Source organism: Pyxicephalus adspersus, chromosome 6 (genome assembly GCF_032062135.1).
Source record: "Pyxicephalus adspersus chromosome 6, UCB_Pads_2.0, whole genome shotgun sequence".
In the NCBI taxonomy this organism is placed as follows: Eukaryota; Metazoa; Chordata; class Amphibia; order Anura; family Pyxicephalidae; genus Pyxicephalus; species Pyxicephalus adspersus.
Genome location: NC_092863.1, coordinates 54,624,575 through 54,643,446, shown reverse-complemented (window position 1 = coordinate 54,643,446; position 18,872 = coordinate 54,624,575). Strand labels below are relative to the sequence as shown.

The window sequence follows — 18,872 nt, the reverse complement described above, 5'->3', positions numbered from 1 at the left end:
GAGACCCTGGCGCGGGGCAGATTGCAGTACTATTGCTATGTCACATCTGGTGGACACGAGCTGCCCTAACACAATGCACAATAATATGAAGGGACACTCCTATTGGAATCTATCACTGATCAGCATGCAACTTATTACCACTCACTGTACATTGTCATCTGATAGTACAATCTACTTTGCTATCAGCTATATAGTGCCAAGGCCTGCCTGATGGCATAGACAATGATTGGATGGTCTTTATATGAGTGATCCAAGGTTCATGGCAGTCAAAGATCTTCTTACCTGGAGGAATCAGGCCTTATTGCTACACAGACCTAATGACATATAAAAACATTCAGTTCTGGCACACCGAGATATGGGCATGGGTTGGAAGTTGGCTTGTATCTAGTGGCAAATAGGTATTGGTGTGCGGAACAGCTCTGGATTGTAGACAATTTTTGTAGCAAAAGTATTTTTTAACAGTTGTGACCTTATTATGTTTAAAGTAAAAAAAAAAAACACTTAAATTCCCTAAATCTTACACCATATAGAGGCAACTGCAGAAGTCCACATTATAAAATGTACTTTGCAATAATATTAAAAAGCGGATATTTCTTAGAAAGCAAAATGCAAAATATTACAGTGTCTCAGCAGCTATTTTTTATCCTCAATTTTGCCTGAAAAACCAGTATGCAAATATTTTTTGCATATGGCACCTTTTAAAGCTCCATTCATGTATCACATATAGTTTTCTATAGCAAGCTGTTATATTGATTATGTTTATTACAATGTAAGTGTGTTTAAAGCAGCATTTCTCAATTTTTTTAGTATGGTGAACCCTTGAAGTAACTTTCAGGTCTTCGGGTAACCCCTTCTATAATTTCTATATCAACAGCTCACATTTATGTTAGTGTGGTGGTCAGTAGGAAGAATGCCCCTGACATTGCTGGCTATTGTGAAGAATGTTAGTCTTACACCATTGTTGTCAGTGGTGACTGAAGCCAATATCTCTATGTTAATTTTTGGTTTGATCAGTGAAAGGTTTAAAGCCATTATTCCTTCACTTCCTGTTTATAAACACGATAAAACCCCACAGAACGATGGGTCTATGTCTTTGTTAGCAAGAGTTGCTTTCAGTATCTGTCCCATAGAAACAACACGAAGAGTAAATCTCAAAGTCTGGGGAAATCGCTACCTAGACAATTTGTAGAAGTTATCTCCATTGGAAAATTTCCCCTCAGCTCTTGTTTATAGTAACAGGTGTAACATTTGTATTTTTGATTTTTACTTTGCATTCCTGTGACAATGACCACCATGACACAGAGGGGAACAATCTCCCGAAAAGTGACCGACAGCAATACAATACTGACAGAGATTAACCTTCCCAACTCTATACAAAAACAAAAAGGTTTGGCTATAGCTGTGCCTCATATATACATTCACTGTATTTGGCTCCTTGATTGTCTAACAAAAAGAAAAGGCACAAAAGTTCCATGGAATGGAAGGTGAGAGCTCGATTTATGCCAGTACTAAAGTTCTATTTTAATGCTGCAGTTTATATTTTACTAAGCTCATACATCCGTCCTTCAATGTCATATAAAGCATGAAAATTGTGTGTGTAGGAAATGCAAAATGAGTCCTGCAGTATTTTACATCAATATAAACCACTCTCCAACCACTGCACGCAACAGGCAAGAAGAATTCCATAATCAAGATTTACAACTCTTATGAACAATGTGTTCTTTTCGGCTTTTTTTTGGAGAAAAATCTTCCTAACCTCAAGAATCAAATGCTATATAAATGCTAAAAGACCTACTTGGCCTCCACCTTTCATATTAGGACACAACGCTCAGTCTGAAGGAGAAGAAACAACATTCACAATGAACACTCGCTGCTGTGTTTTTGATGAACCCATCTTAGATTCTGTTCTTCCTCCATTTCTCCTGTTGGAGTTCATTCTTGGACTAACTGGGAACATTCTTGGGCTGTGGATGATCTGCAATGATTTCAAGTCTTGGAAGCCAAATTCTGTATATCTGTTCAGCCTCACTTTGGCCGACGTTGTGGTTGTTTTCTGCGTGTTCTTCCGTGCAGATTATTACCTTCGCCACCATGATTGGGTGTATGGTGACATTCCCTGCAGACTATTGCTCTACATCCTTGCTGCTGCTAGAGCTGCTGGCATGATCTTTTTATCTGTTATTGCTCTAAATCGTTACTTCAAAATCTTGTTCCCTTTTAACAGAGTGAATAACATTACTGTGAGTCAAGCTGCTGGTATATGTATAGCACTGTGGCTATTTATCTTTGCAATGCATTCCTACATCCTAACCGATTCACATTTTTTCAAACTGAACAATGAAACACAATGTGAAAGTTTTAACATTTGCCCCAAATCCCTGATTTCCTGGCAGGATGCCTTATATATCTCCTTGTCATCTTTGTCCTTGATGATTATATCATATTGTACAGTATGCATTGCTTTCCATCTAAAGGACAATGCTATTGATACAAATGGGAAGGTGAGGAGAGCAATGAAATTTATTGTGCTGATTGCTGCTGTTTTTATTGTTTGTTATTTACCCAGTGCCACAGTCAGAGTCACAATCTGGGTTTTGAACTCCATGAAATATGAGGACTGTGCAGACTATAGGCACGCAAACCTTGCATTTTATGTTGCTATCAGCCTAACCTACTTTTACAGCATGCTTAATCCCATCCTATATTACTTTTCCAGTCCGTCGTCTCATAATTTACTTACAAAATTCTGGAAAAACAAGGAGTTGGTGTCAAGTGAAACCCATTAACATGGAGCAATACTTTTTAACACAATAATGTAAGGATGAAAAGTGGAGTGTGTGTGTGCGTTATGTATATTCAGAAAGATCACATTGTAGGAGAGGGCACAAAAATGATTATGTATGCAAACCCAAAAAGCATCAAATTAGATTTGAACATTTCAGATTTGTGGGAACTACGTTGTGTGTATCTGCCCTCTGCCTTACATTATGAAAGGCCAGTAAATACCGATTTCTGCAAATGTAAATATCTAGGTTGCCTATAAAAAAGGAAATATACACTTTTATAGAAATTTACAAAGAGTGCCTGAGAAAATGCTTTAAATATTAATGTTCAAGATAAACAGCATTGTCATTAGGAAATACTCTATGTAATTGGTTTAGAATTTAGTTTCTTAATGTGTAGTTGTTATTGTATGCAGTTTATGTATAGCATTAAAAGTTTAACAAACCCTTAACCATAAGGATGTTTTACAGTCACTAACAGTTTGCTGTATGGCAGCCTACATGTTTCCTTTTATGCTTTTTGGGAAGAAGCAGGGACACATAAACTTCATACAGTCACTGTTTTATATACAAATAAAAATGAAATCAAATTCCTGCAGTTTGGGCAAGGTCTCAGCGATAATAAACTAAATTTAAAGCATCAGGTCTGATAGGTGACTGAGGTACCAGAATTTAATAGAATACTGCAATCTTACACTTAGTAACACAATGACAGGGATGGTTGCAACTAAAAATTGAATCCAAAAGAAACATATTTCTAATGTGTTAAACCAACCATTTATCTTACCATATAACTCCCTTCCTCTTCATCTGCTCAGCATGGATTTTCTCTACTAAAAAGTGAGGTGTAGATCAGGGAACTCTATACTAATAGAAGAACCTAAATGCCCAAATCTGACACTATAAATAGGCATTGCCAGATACTGAAATTGGTTGACATTACATAGTAAATTAAAATATTTAAAATCTATATAAATATAAAATTTGGACAGAAACAAAACTATAAAGTGGCATACTTAAAATGTGTTGGTATTATTTACATATCAAAGTCGAATAGAGGACATGAGCAACTCCTGTGATAAGATTGCGATTTGCAAATTCTAAAATAAGAAGTATAATTGGGTATTCAGTCCGCAGTTTGGATATTGCGGCATCATCAAATAGTCCCATCCATTTCAGTAAGAAAACTTTCATGGCATTGGGAAATAAGGCAGAAACCAGTTCCTGGGCAGGAGGCAAATCTGAAATGCGATCGATATGTTTCCTTTTAAACTCCTCTACCTGTTCACTGATGTGGTAATTTTCTTTGTGAAAACGATCTCCCAGCCAACTGCTGACCTCAAATAACAGAGGGTTTTCATAAACAGTGGACTCCTTACACTGAGGGGCCTCCTTGCTTTGCAAATGACTTGCAGTTTCTAAAAGTTGCACAATGCCTAAAATCATCTTGTCCAGGTAGCTCTGTCCCTTTAGTATTTGCTCAACAACATCAATTAATGCTGCAGCCGTCTTTTTTAATTGTTCACTTATATCAACTGGCATGTTGGCACTTGTGACTGATATAGACTGAATTCTCTGAATGAAGAAGTCATTGCTTAATGTCTCCTGTGAAGGACATATGCTAGATCCTTCTTTAGTCATGCAGTAGTTGTGTTCTGCTGGAAGACTCCGAGATACCCTGTGATTGTCACTGAATTTCCTAGAACAGCCTGATAACTTTTCATGGCAATCAGGCCCTTCTGCATTTTTAAAGGATTGTATGTCAATTTCTGGGTCTCCAAGATAGTTCTTAAGGTCATAACATTCACTTAATGGGTCATCTTTGAGATGGGACTTCCACAGCTCCTAGGGAAAAGCAAATAAACTGTATAAGCTGGTGAACAATTAAAACATAATAATAATAAAAAATAATAATAATAATAAAAAGTAAAATAATAAGGAAAGACACACTGACACTGTAACCTAATAGTAATATAAAGTATAATATACATAAGAAATAGTAATGCCTTCAACTTTTTATATTAGTTACTATTTAAATTCACTCAAATTTAAAATCTGACCACAATATTCTGATTACTGAAAACAATGGAATATTTGTGATATTGTATGAAAAATGTTATGTATTTGCTATGATGTTTAAATAAAAGGAAACCTACAGAAAATACAGTACCATACATTTACCATGCAGCCTTTTGTCATTGATTATCAAAATTTACCAAACACATATTTTTATTTTTGAAATAACAAACTATACCAACTCTTAAAGAATTACTGCTTTGGTAAAATTGCAGCCCAGGACAGCAGGAAAAGTTGAGGTTCTGATAAAATAATTCCACATCAAGACAATTTTATTACGTTTTAGATAAATCATTGTAGTTATTATAAAATAAGATGAGGGGAATGAGCCTGTAAAATGAAAGATAAAAAGTCAGAGATACCTGAAGGCTTTCAATGACAGCCAGCTGTTCTTCTCTGCTGTACAAATCAAATGCTAATTTAAATAGTCCCTGAATGCTATAAAACCACAAAGTGTTCAGTCCTTTAGGAAGTCTCATTTTCTCAAACCTGAAATCTGGAGTAGACATAAAACATGTGTCATTTTATCTGGTGATTGTAGGGATTTGTAAATGTAACAAAAAATTAACAATATATAAAAAGCGGTGTATCTCAAGGCAACTTTTGCCTCCTCCTTGATCTTTCCTCTGCTTCTTCAGGGCAGGGTCCTCTCCTCCTGTGTCACTGTCTGTATTCGTCTGTCATTTGCAACCCCTATTTAATGTACAGAGCTGTGTAATATGTTGGCGCTATATAAATCCTTTTTATTATTATTATTAATAATAATAATAATAATAATAATTAGGTGGCCCTCCAGTATTTTTTTATTCCTTAAAGTCACTGACCCCCTGCTCTAAGAGACCTAGCAGGAGGGGAAATAAGGGAAAACTTACAGATTTTGTCACCAATATTGTGAGAGCACCTGTAGCATAGCCCACAATATAAAATCATATCATGTAAGCTGGTATGCAGAAGGAGAGGTGTATGCAAAGATAAGGTTTCCATATTCTACATACTTACATAAATAATAATATATAAAATATATATATAAAATAAATAATATCTATCACACAGCAGACATTGCAGGATACATACTGTATATTCTGAATGTTATATATGTACTGCTTGCTGTTGAATGGTGTAAAAATGAATCAGCCAATGTTTGCTAAAATCCAGTAAGGCAGAATTGATAGAACAAAACTCTCTTCTAATCTCTCCTCTCTACACAGTGTTTAGAATTTACTTTGCATATCAAGTAAATAATTTTAATATACAATGTGAATGGAATTTGATGACTGTTACTTTGAATGAAAAGATGAGAAAATATTACCTGGGATAAAAGTAAGCCTTGTCGCTAATCCTTTCTTGGCAAATTTAGCATGAATTTTGGGATGATTTTCTGTTCTAACTCCTGTCTGTGAAACAACGTCAGCTCCTAGGAACACCGGAATCATAATATTCTGCAAGATACAATAACATAACAGGCAAAAATGAACCAGCTCCATTTTAGCTGAACCAAACATCACTATTTTCAAAGTTCATCAATGATATTATAATGATTGTACAACCTAAGCTTTGCTTTAAAAAAATTAAACAAGACTATGAAGTGATTCATAATTAATTAAGGGTTGATATATGCTGTATCAGGTGAATATAAATCATTTCATATTTAAATTATGCATTTTACTTTTGACTCACCAGTGGAGCTTTATGCTCTTTTTATAGTTTTCAGGCTCTTCATTTGCTTAAGGATAAAAGCCTGTTGTTTATAGGACTCCATAGCTTAACCACCCGGGCGGTTACCCCGAGCCTGGTTCGGGGTAAGAAAATTTGCTGAAAGCGTTTACCCCCAACCAGGCTTGGGGTAGCTAAAAATAGAAACAAGCGTTACATTGCAATCTGATTGTCATACAACATTGTATGACAATCGGATTACAACTGAAAAAAAATTCTTTGTCCCCGAAGCTCCTCCAGAGACATCCGTCCTCTTCTGTCTTCTCCCAGAGTGTGCAGTGACGATCTTTGGGGTTTCCCGGTGAGGTCAGTGCGGCGGGAAATTAAAATAATTTTGTATTGGATTCAATACAAAAAAGTTGTATTGAGTACAATTCAAATAAATCTTTATATAATATATATATGTATATATATAATTATATATAAGCTACTGTACAGTTACATTACAATTATACACAATTTTTTTTTTATGTTTTTTAATTTTTTTTATTAGGTTTATTATTGAATTTTGGACATTTTTTGGTGAGTTATGCCTAAGAATTATAGCCTACAATCTAAAATAAATTTACATGCAAAAAAGCGTTACAAGTACAAGTACAGAAAGAAGTAGAACACTCTGCGTTCGAGTACGCGTCCCTCGGCGATTCCTGATGACGTCAGTGCGTGCGCCCGTCGACGGGGGTCGTAGCGGGAAATTCAAATATTTTGTGTTGGATTCAATACAAACTCTTATATCAATCCAATACAAAATATATTTCTATAGGTATGTGACGTTGGACTCTGTTTTAAACTTTACCACACTAGTGAGGCGTTTTAGAAAAATATAGTACTATACAGTATACAGAATTATTGCATTTTCAGTATTTTTGATTTATTCATGCATTCTTGTTTAAGCTGATTTTTGTGTTTTTTATTTAATTTTATTATTAAAGTAAATTTTTTTTTTTTACATGATTGTGTGTTTCAAATTTTATTATATTCAGGATATCTACTAGACCCTTGTTTGGACATATTTTTGTAAGTTACAGGTCTACAATTTAAAAAAAAAAACTTAATGAAAAACAGTGTACCGCTTTTGGTACAGAAATCTAGACATCAGTGAAACGCCCAGGAGGTTAAAATGGACCTGACACCACAATATATATTTTATAAAATGGTGAATAACCTTTTCATTTGAAGCAAAAATGTGTGCTGTTTTATTCCCCCTAAATAACCGGTAAAACCCTTCTGTCTTTCCGCACCCTAATGGGAGTCCAGAGCCTCCTGTGATGCCTACATCATGTATCCCAGGAGTCTTCAGGCTGCTCCTTCTGCACAGGGCCAATCTCACACTCTTGGTTTTTTTACATTTACAGGAGGATATGCCACCCGATCTTGCGTCTGCTCAGTGCGAGATTGGGAAGCCGGAAGTTGGCAGGGTTCTGCTGTTCCTCTGCACCGGAATGAAAACAGAACCCAGGCCATTTGTGGAGAGATCGAGGGCTCTTTGGAAGTGTTATTTTTTATTTTAATGACAGCTCTCCTTTAGGCTGAAATTTAAACACACCAATTGATAACTCATCCCTTTTTAAAAGTCTTTGCCTGTGTAAAGAATAGCAATAATGTCTGACTCCTGGTAATAAAAGCCTCCTTAGGTCCCCTAACACCAGCAGATTATTCTCATGATTCTACGCCCTGGCACCATGCACCCATGACATCTATGACAAGGAGGTCTCACTCCATTATAGGGAGCATAGTAAGAGTGAGAATCCATAGTGAACACAGAGCCAGAAACTCCAGGGGATATAGGTATAATAAGTGGGGGTGCTGTGCTGTTTACTACATCTGCATTCAAATCTGAGATGCCTTAACGTGGAACTAAACTACCAAAAAAAAAAAAAACCTAACTTGCCATTTCTCCTGCAGATCCCTTGATTCTGATCTTTACTGATGTAGGCATGGGATTGGGGGGATGTAGACTGCTGTAAATGAGGAAAAATAAGAGTGCTGTTCACTACGCATGCGTGAGATCGACATTTTTTCCCCCCTATGTAGGTAAAGGCCTCTTCTGCCCATGCCCAACCTCCTATTGGCTATTAGCCGCCCATCATGTGTCATATGGTACTGTTACATGAATGTACTGTTACAAAGCAGTGAAATTATCTATACAAACCTGTTCTGTCTGTCCGCCATGAAGTTTAAATGAACATGGAGGACAAATGTACAAATATCTCAGCCTCCTCTTTCCAGTGTCCCATTCTGAGAACTGCAGATTCCTCACTTCTGCTGCCATCTGCCAGATATTGATAAAACCAAACACAATAGTGTATCATTTATTTGTAATTCATGTTTAAATCGATAAAATATTACGTTTACATCACAGAAAACCATCGCTGTTTGTTGACATCCCAAACACACCTACCTCTGGAACAAATCTACTCAGATGACACGAACTTCCGCTTGTTTTCATAAAAGAAACACGTGGCCACTGTACACATCCGCCCAAGGATAGTGCGGTCGCCATTATTGTTGAGGGCAGACGCAAACCATTGGTGGGAACTTTAACGGGAGCAGATATCATGTGATTATTCGTACTGTAAATTTGTAGAGCCTGGCAGGTTGCTATAACTGTGTTCGCCAGTAGGTGGCGCTACTTGTTTTTTTTATGACAATACAGCGTGAGGTTTTAGAAATTGTAGGTTGAGCACAAATTTGAAACACAAATTTAATTACAAAAAATAGTCCACCATACTCCCGATCATCCAAATGTCGTAGACTTGTCTCTCTGTACTCAGCTGCCCCCCTTTTTTTGGAATATAAGAATGTTGCCAATCACTAAAAAAAACTGATTGTACAACCTCTGTTCAATCTCCTTTGAATTTACCAAACCTATACAGTCCAAATTGGATCCAATTAGAAGGGATCTTGCACTACATAGCTGATGGTAGATTGAAACAGGTTGTACAATCAGATTGTGCAGTAAATGGTCAGAGTTAAGCTGTGTTCACCATGGCTGTGAGACTGGAGGGAAGTGACCCGTTCCTCATACCGGTGAATCACGGCCTTGGAGGAGATGATATAAGTAGCTTTGACCCGCAGCAGCCCAATAGAGTGAATGGGTGCAGCAGTAAGTTGTTAAATAATGCCCACTGGAGCCAGCCATCATATCTACAAACACTGGTTATAAACGATTGCTATGGCGCAAGCAACTGGTATGGTGCCAGGCTCAGCATGGTATTCCTCACTCCCACTGCAAGTCTAAATCTGCCTTACAAATTATTCATCATAGGGCACAGAAGCATGGAGAATGATAATAAAAATGAAATTCTCAGCTGTATTTAACTCACATGGAAGATGTATTCCAGGCTTTCCATACTTTCTTGTACAATAGGCCTATCTAACCAAATATACATGTTGTTGTTACCCCATGGGCTCAGCACTAACTTTATCCTGAGTTTTTGATTCCCATGACAAGATTTTATTTACGTATAGGGTGAAAACATATCCTTAAATTGTTGTTGGTTAGAATGAGCATGGTATTATTCCTGGGATGTCTGAGGTCTTACTTGTCACACATCATGTCACACGTGTCTCTCTGGTTGTTAGTCTAGTGATCCCTGCAAATACCTTGAAAAGCAATGAAAATAGTCCTTGAAGCAGCCTTTTTATTGTATATAAAATGAGGGCATAGGTAATCAGGTGTCACCTTGAAGTCATTCAGTTTGCAAATTGTATCAATGCATTACTGGCTACCTGTTGCCATGATTTAAATAAATCATCTGATCTTATGTTGGTGCTATATAAATACTGTTTATTATTAATAATAATATTATTAATAATAATAATAATAATAATAATAATATTAATAACAACAGTAGCATGGGGATTTACAGACTGGGTTGTTGTGAAGCAGTGATAGATGATGGCTAGAGTTCCATTTTCCTATTTACATGCCAAATAAAAATATCAGCTAGTTTCTGGTTATTTGCGGTCTCTTACATACAAAATACATCTTTTAAAACTGTTTCAACAGCTACCAATTCAACCGTGCTATGTAAATTAGAATGCAACCAACAATGCAGCAGAGGACTTTAAAAAAAACCCCAAATATCTGGATTTAGGAAATACACTTCTACTACCCCTTTATTCCCTGCTAAAGCAGTGGGTACTTGCTTATGATGGGAATTACAAAAAAGCTCAGATTAAGGTGAAATAAATGAACCCTGACAAAATCATAACTGCAGTTTACTGGATCCTAATAGCAGCTCATTATTTGTTTTAGGTCATTGATTGGATAAGGTCCTTAAACAAAGCTGAAATTATTCATTACTCCCAGATGGGCTCTGGGCTTATCTTATCATTCGTACAGATATGTACCATCCACACATTAGTACCATGTGCCTTAACAACAGAATTATTATTTATAAACTCCTCTCAGTCAAATTGTGATGTGAATGGTTCATTGTTCTCCATACAGAAAATGTACCCTATATACATTTTAATGTTCATATCTTGAATCACAAGCCATGTAAATATGTCAGTACTATACAGATGTACAATAAGTTATCTAAAGCCAGTCCCAAACCTCATGTCATAAACCTAGGCTTGTAAACCATGCCAAGTAAATCAGAAAGACTTATTATTACATAGCATGGACTAGTATAACTGGCATATGAACAGGGTGTAACTCATTGGCAATTTATAGTCTGCCCTAAAACAGTCCAAATATTGTTGAATTATTCAATTTTTTTTTACCCCAATAAATGTTATTCAGTAGGGGTGGACTTGACTAGTTTGGAATATGACCCCAATCTATTACAAATAGGATATGCTGGGCTGGTGACCTTAAGTGGTGATACTACACAATGCAGATTTTAGAGCAGGATCTGCAGCGATTGCAAGCTACTGGGCATAATATGGCCACCTACTACCTGTTAAGGTGTCTGGAAGAAACTTTTTAGCGTCAACATTGTTTGTGAATGTTAAGATGCGACGTGACAATGTTAACACATTGAAAGTGTAAATACATGTGCTACAGTATCGCTGTAGGTACACAGTTCACAATACCATCTATTTTACATGGTTCATGGTTTCCAGTACACACAAATGCATTTGTGACCCAGACCAAAAGTTCCCAGACCTCTCCTACTATGCTGAATACACTCTTATGTATGAGCTTTGTTTGTCACGTTGCTGAAAAGTGCTCACACTATAATCTCAAAACCTATTTTGGGTAATGGTATACCTAATGCTGTACCAAGTATTTACTGCACACAAGACAAGGAATGTAGATTAGGTAAAATGCAATGTGGTATCTCCACAGGAGTCATGGAAAACTACTAAATCATTAGAGATTTTTCATAAGACATTTTTTTCTGCTATAAGCTTTATTTTATTTGACGTACCATACCTTTATTACATTGCCCTGAAATATCCACAAACCAATTAGGTTAATACAGCCTAAACAGCCGATTACAAAGTCGTCCATAGAAAGCCAGGTACAGAATTCTCATTATAAGAAACCCACTTAAGAACATACATATTATATTACAAGAACAATAAATATGTACTGGATATTAATACATCAAATTAATAAAAAGATTTATTTTAATTATGTTTTAAACCTTTTATTTGGATAGAATATGTATATTTACATTCAACCATTCTTACATCTACTATACATTTCATATGCAACAGTCAGGTCATATACATATTCAAGGTTTCCTTGTCCTAATATTAACTTAGCATCAAACTCTATTAACAAATTTTGTACAGTAATAGCATAAGGTGACAAGTACACCATTGGTATGATATAAGGGAAGATGAATTCGAGAAAAAGCAAAAAGAAAAACAAATGATTGTTTAAATAATTATTTGTTTATAAAACCCAGTTCCCATTTAAAAATGTTAATTAACTTTTGTGAATAAAACTTTTGTACAACATCGCAAATTGGTTGTAAGAGTATCAGAGGCACAAACGGATTTGGACTTGAGGTTTTAGACTGACTTGTTTGCCAATCTCTTCTACCCTGTAATTCCTGTTGGTGTTTGGAATGCAGAGCTGAAGGGGCTTCAATTCATTTTAAAGTGCTGCTTACTTTGAAACCAATGGTGTCACCGGGTTTATGACTTGCAAGGGTGGGATGATGTCTCAAAGCGGGTTGCCCCCTGCAGAAGCCCAGACAGGGTCATGTGTGCTTAAATCTGAATCACCCAGCTAAAAAGCTGCAGATTATCTGTGTTTATACTGCTTTTTCAGTTACCAGACTGAAAACAATCAGCAGCTGAGGTTATTGAAATCAATCTATTATCACTAGTTATGACAGTTAGAGAAAAGCAAAAGTGTCAGACCAATATAGTCTTTTGATGATATGTATGTAAAATAATTATTTTTTATATAAATATAATCAAAGAGTGTTTGCCTCCAAACATATTTAATAATTATATACGAGCGATATTTGCTAATCACATACACAGGCTCAGTTTCCAGCTTTGCAGTGTTACATTAAGGTTGTGTATTACTGCATCTTACAATGCGCTTCTATGTGGCCGATATCTCAACAGTTGTGAAGAGGCTGAGTGATTGCAGTGAGATACAGTGTTCCTTCTCCCTGGTGGCAAATGTTTCTCTCTAAAAAAAACAAAAAACAAAAAAAAACACACACAACGCTATGGAAATGCAGGAACATCCCTTTTTGATCCTAGAGTGGATAAAGAAAACGTGTCACACTCAGGTAGTCCAAACACTGCATATGATGACTGAATGCAACTTATGGCCAACCTTATGTTTAAAAGTCTTTATTCAAAAAAATGTTGTCTTCTTTAAGACCACGTAATACTTGCCACATGTAAAAGTGCTAAAAATAGGAAGTGATCCCTGGCAGTAAGGGTAGATAAGAATGTAAGATCATAATACAAGTGACCTCTCTTTAGTCAGGGTAATCAAAGGATTTGTGACTAATGGGCTATGGCAAATTAATGATTATTTTATGGTTGTTTTTGGAAAAAGTCCCTTTCACCTCTGTACATGCATTGTCCTCCAGCTCCATATGCCAATGCAAACTGTTGGATCTATAGAAATCTGAAATATTTGTGTAACTTGCTGGCAGAAGAAACTAAAGAACAACATGTCCAATGAGTTGCACAGCATATGAATTTTAATTTGCCAAACTTGGACATGAAGGCAAGGAATACTGTGCTAACCTCATCTCTGCCTATCCAACTCTTCTTGGGAAATTAATTTCTAAACATATAGCAAATAAAATACAAATACTACAGTTGGGTTTCAACACTGTACTGTTTCATTATTGTTTGCACTTAGTAGAATATGGTCATATCCCACTCCCTTAAATACTGATAGTGTTATGGCAACTATATTATTTATTCTGTCTTTGTTGTTCTGATAATTGTTCATTTTATTTGGGTTTTTGTCTATATTTCTTAGAAGCATCTGCAGTAGTGGTGTTTCCAAACACCAGTACTTGTCTTATATTTGTTCATCACGCTTTATATTAGTGAGACAAAAAGATTCAAAATGAAAGCATGATTTGTAAATTACATCCAGTGTCAAATGTTGAAGGCATTTTAAAATAAAAATATGTAAATCTAATAGTGCAAATATGAAACACAGCATTAATATACATGTACTAGCTTCTGATGAATCGTAAAATAAAGGCTAACATTGCATGAGGTTTCAAATGCAGGCCACTGCGCAAGCCCTTAAATGGTATAATGATGCAAATGTAATTCTTTGAAAAGTTCAGTCCCAGTTCAACCAATAAAAGGAAATGCTGGTGAGGTTGGTAAATACCAATATATAAGAGACGACCAATAGATAAGGACTTGTGATGTTAGAAAGTCTCATCATCATTGCAGCTGCTTGTCCAGTGGCCAAAAACCTCACAGATGTCACAGTATGGCCTCTCTTCTTTTCGGTTTCCATGGAAGTTGGAATGAGGAGGTGAGTCAGGTAACTGAGTCTGTGTCGGGCAGTCTTCTGTGTCATGCAGATCAAAACAATCACAGATATCGCAAAAAAGGCGAGGGGGCACTTTCTTTTTGGCCTGAGTGCTGTTTAGGCTAAAAAAAAAAAAAAGAAAAATGAACACATCAAAATCAGAAACTGCAAATGATTATTTTAATCTCGGAACAGTCACACAATGTGGTATACATTTAGGAGAGTCTAAAACATTACAAATGAAATCTATTTAACCTGTACAATATTTCTACAGGACACTTCCAAATGTCAACATGATGTTTCCTTTAGCCTAAAACTGGAGCTAACTTTAGGAAAACTGCTTGCAAAATAATGCTAGATAAAATGTTAAATATCAAATTTTTTGCTCAGTCATGGATAATTTATTATGACTGAGTGCTATAAGCTGTTCTGTTACACACTGTAACCTTACTCTGTATTTTCTACATTAATGTTACATTTATAATTGCCTGCCTGTTTTGAATGAACTAAGTTGGATGAAGTCTATTATCAGCACTGCTATGAAATAATTACCAAAAAGGTGAAACTAGGACGTTATATCCATTTTCAGCTTTTATCCTCTTTGACTATTCTAAAATTTACAATTTCCCCTTACTTTTTCTTACTCTTCCCAGCAATGACAACATGACAAAAAAAATAATGGGGGGTTCTTTTCCTTCTGTACTATCTGCAATGTAAACATCTGCCTAAAACAATAAACTATTTTCTATACCCCCTAAAGATTTAAAACCTTTTGTTCTTTTTTTTTTTTTAAACCTTCCCCAGTCAGATAGAGAGCTGGCCTCAGTAGGAGCTGGCCATACAAATACTCTCATTGTTTCCCCAGGACAGGCCCTGAACACCATGGTTATTTATAAGTAAATTATTTACACAGTCACATCACAGGCCAACACAACAGAGACACAGCAGACATGTAATACTGGTTCATCCGTCAAAGACAGACATCCTCCTAGACAAAGGCTGGTCTAAGTCATTTTTTACATACTTGTCTTTTTATATTGTAAATGTAAGTTTGTACACAGCAAGACTGCTGCAGTCAAACTAAAATTCTTCACTTCAGCTTCTGTGAATTCAGTGGCCATTTTGTTTTTATACAAACAGCCTGTGTATAATACCGTATATACTCGAGAATAAGCTGATCCGAATATAAGCAGAGGTACCTAATTTTACCTAAGAAACCAGAAAAACTGATTGACTTGAGTAGAAGCCTAGGGTGGGAAATGCAGCAGCTACTCGTGAGTTTCAATAATCAAAATGGACAATGGATCAAAAAGGATGCTGGGCAATATGCTGAGAAAGTCAGGTAGTTCTATCAAGTGATGTAGAGAAAATCTCCAGAAGATACATCAAAGAATACATTTTAGGCAAAGGGTTTTATCTAAAATTAAAGTTTAAACTTTTTATATATCAAAAAGGATCAAAGGGTTTTTTTTTTTTTTTTAGTTTTTGTTTGTTTTTTGTTTGCCTGAATTTGGCATAATTAGGCTGTAGTAACTTACTTGTGGGGAGGTATGAGATGAATGCAGCTTCCAGTGTTTGTTGATTTAGAAAAGCTGGCATGTTAGAGTCCCACCTTTTATGGCAGGATGCCAGCATTGTGAACCAAGTACTGCGCATGTGTGGGACTCGAACATGGCAGAATGCTCTGAATGGGCAGAGATTCAGACCATTCTCCTCCTGGGTCCTCCTAGGGGTGTGACACCCCATTCCCTCATCATACCTGCAACCATCCTGTGCCCTCATGCAGACAGCTGGGTGAACTCGGCAGAGCCGAGTTACCTGGGGCTGAATCCTGGGCATCGGAAAAAATGATGTCCAAACAGGGGGTGCGGGTGGGCTTGGGGTGAGGGCATAACTGCCCAGACATTAGCCCAACAAGTGGAACCATTGTGGACCGGTGCTCCCACCCCCCCCGTAAGCCAAGGGAGGGGGGAAAGGGGGAGGAGGAGAGAAATGATGATAGTGCTGATAGATGACTTGAGTACAATCTATAAGCCGAAACTTGATTTTTTTTCAGCACATTTTGGGTGGTGAAAAATTCTGCTTATACTCGAATATATACTGTAGATTGTCTGGGTTAAAATTTATAGATTATGCTGGGCTAGAAAGTATTGTAACCTATTATGAACTCATGGTGTACATAGGAAGAGATTATCCACTGTTGTATGCTGGCTAGAAAAACACAGTAAAATGAAGGAGAGCAAAAAGAACATAAGAGCACAGTTAATTGTAGATATTTTAATGAAGGTGAATGCTGAGCAATTTACACCTCTACACTTTACTAAAAAATTGTTTGTAATACCTGTCATGGTTGTCCAAATCTTCTACATTATTCCCATTTAGCGATGCTTCAACCATCTGATCAATCTTCAGTTTCAAATCATCATTCTTTCTTTGAAGGTCAATAATTACAGAATTCAGAAATTCAATCTGGAAGGTAGTAAAAAGGGCATTATGGGTATATATTCTAGTTCTAACAAATAAAAAGTAATGTTATGGTGGTAATATTGTAATCGATTCTAATACTCAATGTATACTGTGCTCACTTAATGTGGCAAAATGGCTTGTGTGTGTGATTTGTACAATCTCAAATGACACTACTGAAGGTATATAGTTCGGCTGAATATTGGGAAGTTCATCACCTATCCCAAGAGATATGGAGTGCTGTACTAAAAATCAATGAATAAAAAACATACAACAAAACTGAATCTTTCTGCAATTTTTTTTTCTTACCTGGCTTTCCATGGATGTCTTTTCCTCCTGGTACTGGCTGCTGAATGAGGCATCACCTAGGTTTAAAAAATAATGAAATACATTTCAAATTCTATACAGCAGGTAAGGTAAAACACACCTGTCCAAATGACATCCTTTCATTGACATAAGCCTGTTGATATAGACCCTTATAGGCCTATCACACATCATCTAACCCGTTTCAGTTAATATGCTTGATGAAATGTAAAAAGCATCATGACAAGTACCCTGAAATGTAAAATTATACAACAGATTTGTACTACAACCAACAGATCATGGAAATGGATGCAAGGTTAGTCTTCTTCCAAAAACCCTGTCTATTTACAGTTTTAACACCTAGTTTGCAAAATATTATAGCATGATTAAGTGCAATGAAATGAAAACAATCATGACCATTGCATTTTTTTTTTAAATAGGGTCCTTGACTAGCCCATTATGGGATGTTTACAACACCCACAATTTAATTGAAAAATTGTAAAATCAGGCTTTACAAACTTTACTGTCCAGTAAAAAAGGACGGTATACAGAAACTCCAAAAAGGGATATACCTGATGAGTTTGATAAATTGTTAAGCTGTGTCTTGTTCTCGATAAGCTCCTTTTCCAGGTTCTGCACCTTTATTTCCAGCTTGGCTTTTTCAGACTCCAGTGACTTCAGTGCTGACTGCAAGCTTCTTGCAGACTCATTCTCTCCCCGCAGTACTGTAACCTAGGGAGAAAGGCATAAGTCAACCAGTGCTTAAACTAACAATGCTGCTGAACATATGGGAGGGATGCAGAAGAGAGGCTATATGCTAAGTGTACAATATTACGTAACAAACTTTTTTTTTTACTATTAATAGCACAAATAATACTGACATTTTTTATATTCCTCTATAGCCACAGAGGATAGGACTTCAATTTGCGTAGACCAAACTCAAATTTTACCGTATAAATAAAGCAATGACTCTGCTGAACATAACTTGCACAGAGAGCAGAGCTGTGAGAGGGACACAACATGCCAACCCATAAAAGGCTGAATGCAGAAAACCAGAGGCAGGGCGGATACAAGACTACCTTACAAAAGTGAGAGGGCTGGCCAAGTTGAAGTTCCTGAAAGGCAGATTCATGTTGGATTATTGCTCAAAACATGCTCACCCACAGCTCTTCCTACGCCAAGCCCAGCCCACAGCATTCTCATGATAGACCGGCGGCTATTTAGCGGCTTCGGGCACTGTGTCCAGCTCCAACTAGCTTGGAAGAAATGTGCTCCCTACCCCCAACATTACATGGTCGCAAAAGAGATTGGTCGGCTTTACAGCCACCAAGATCACTTCAACACAACAGCACAGAGTTTGGCGATGAAACTAGCAAAAAGGAGGTAATATTAAAGCTGCTCTTAGTTACTGCTATTTACCTGGCTGTCATAATAATCCCATGTTTTCAGCTCTTTCTGGTACCCTAACCTGGAAAGTATATAGATGTGGAGTTCGATAAGATATGACTCTTACTTTGTATCACTGCCCTGGAACAAGCATACAGCAGCCAAGGTAAGGGAATCAGATACATTTCTAGAGGTTGTCAGAAAATCATCTG

General features: G+C 36.6%; 3 protein-coding genes across 3 annotated transcripts in view; 1 reads left to right on the top strand and 2 right to left on the bottom strand.

Annotated features, from left to right (window-relative positions):
* Positions 1–72: 72 nt before the first annotated feature.
* LOC140333863 (hydroxycarboxylic acid receptor 2-like) lies at positions 73–3,222 on the top strand. The gene has a single exon (XM_072415842.1). The coding sequence runs from the start codon at positions 1,707–1,709 to the stop codon at positions 2,784–2,786; it is 1,080 nt and encodes a 359-aa protein (XP_072271943.1). The 5' UTR covers positions 73–1,706; the 3' UTR covers positions 2,787–3,222.
* A 107-nt stretch (positions 3,223–3,329) lies between these two features.
* On the bottom strand, positions 3,330–9,048 carry LOC140333862 (uncharacterized). Its single transcript, XM_072415841.1, has 5 exons — positions 8,974–9,048; positions 8,725–8,844; positions 6,169–6,298; positions 5,222–5,355; positions 3,330–4,628 (listed from the first exon to the last, which is right to left on the bottom strand). The coding sequence occupies exons 1-5, from the start codon at positions 9,019–9,021 to the stop codon at positions 3,816–3,818; spliced, it is 1,245 nt and encodes a 414-aa protein (XP_072271942.1). The 5' UTR covers positions 9,022–9,048; the 3' UTR covers positions 3,330–3,815.
* A 2,871-nt stretch (positions 9,049–11,919) lies between these two features.
* CLIP1 (CAP-Gly domain containing linker protein 1) overlaps positions 11,920–18,872 on the bottom strand; it is a 44,962-nt gene continuing 38,009 nt past the window's right edge. The window contains exons 19-22 of the mRNA XM_072415839.1: positions 17,847–18,006; positions 17,281–17,336; positions 16,850–16,977; positions 11,920–14,630 (exon numbers count right to left, since the gene is read on the bottom strand). Of these exons, the coding sequence (XP_072271940.1) occupies positions 14,402–14,630; positions 16,850–16,977; positions 17,281–17,336; positions 17,847–18,006 (573 nt within the window). The 3' untranslated portion in view covers positions 11,920–14,401. The remainder of the gene's footprint in view (positions 14,631–16,849; positions 16,978–17,280; positions 17,337–17,846; positions 18,007–18,872) is intronic.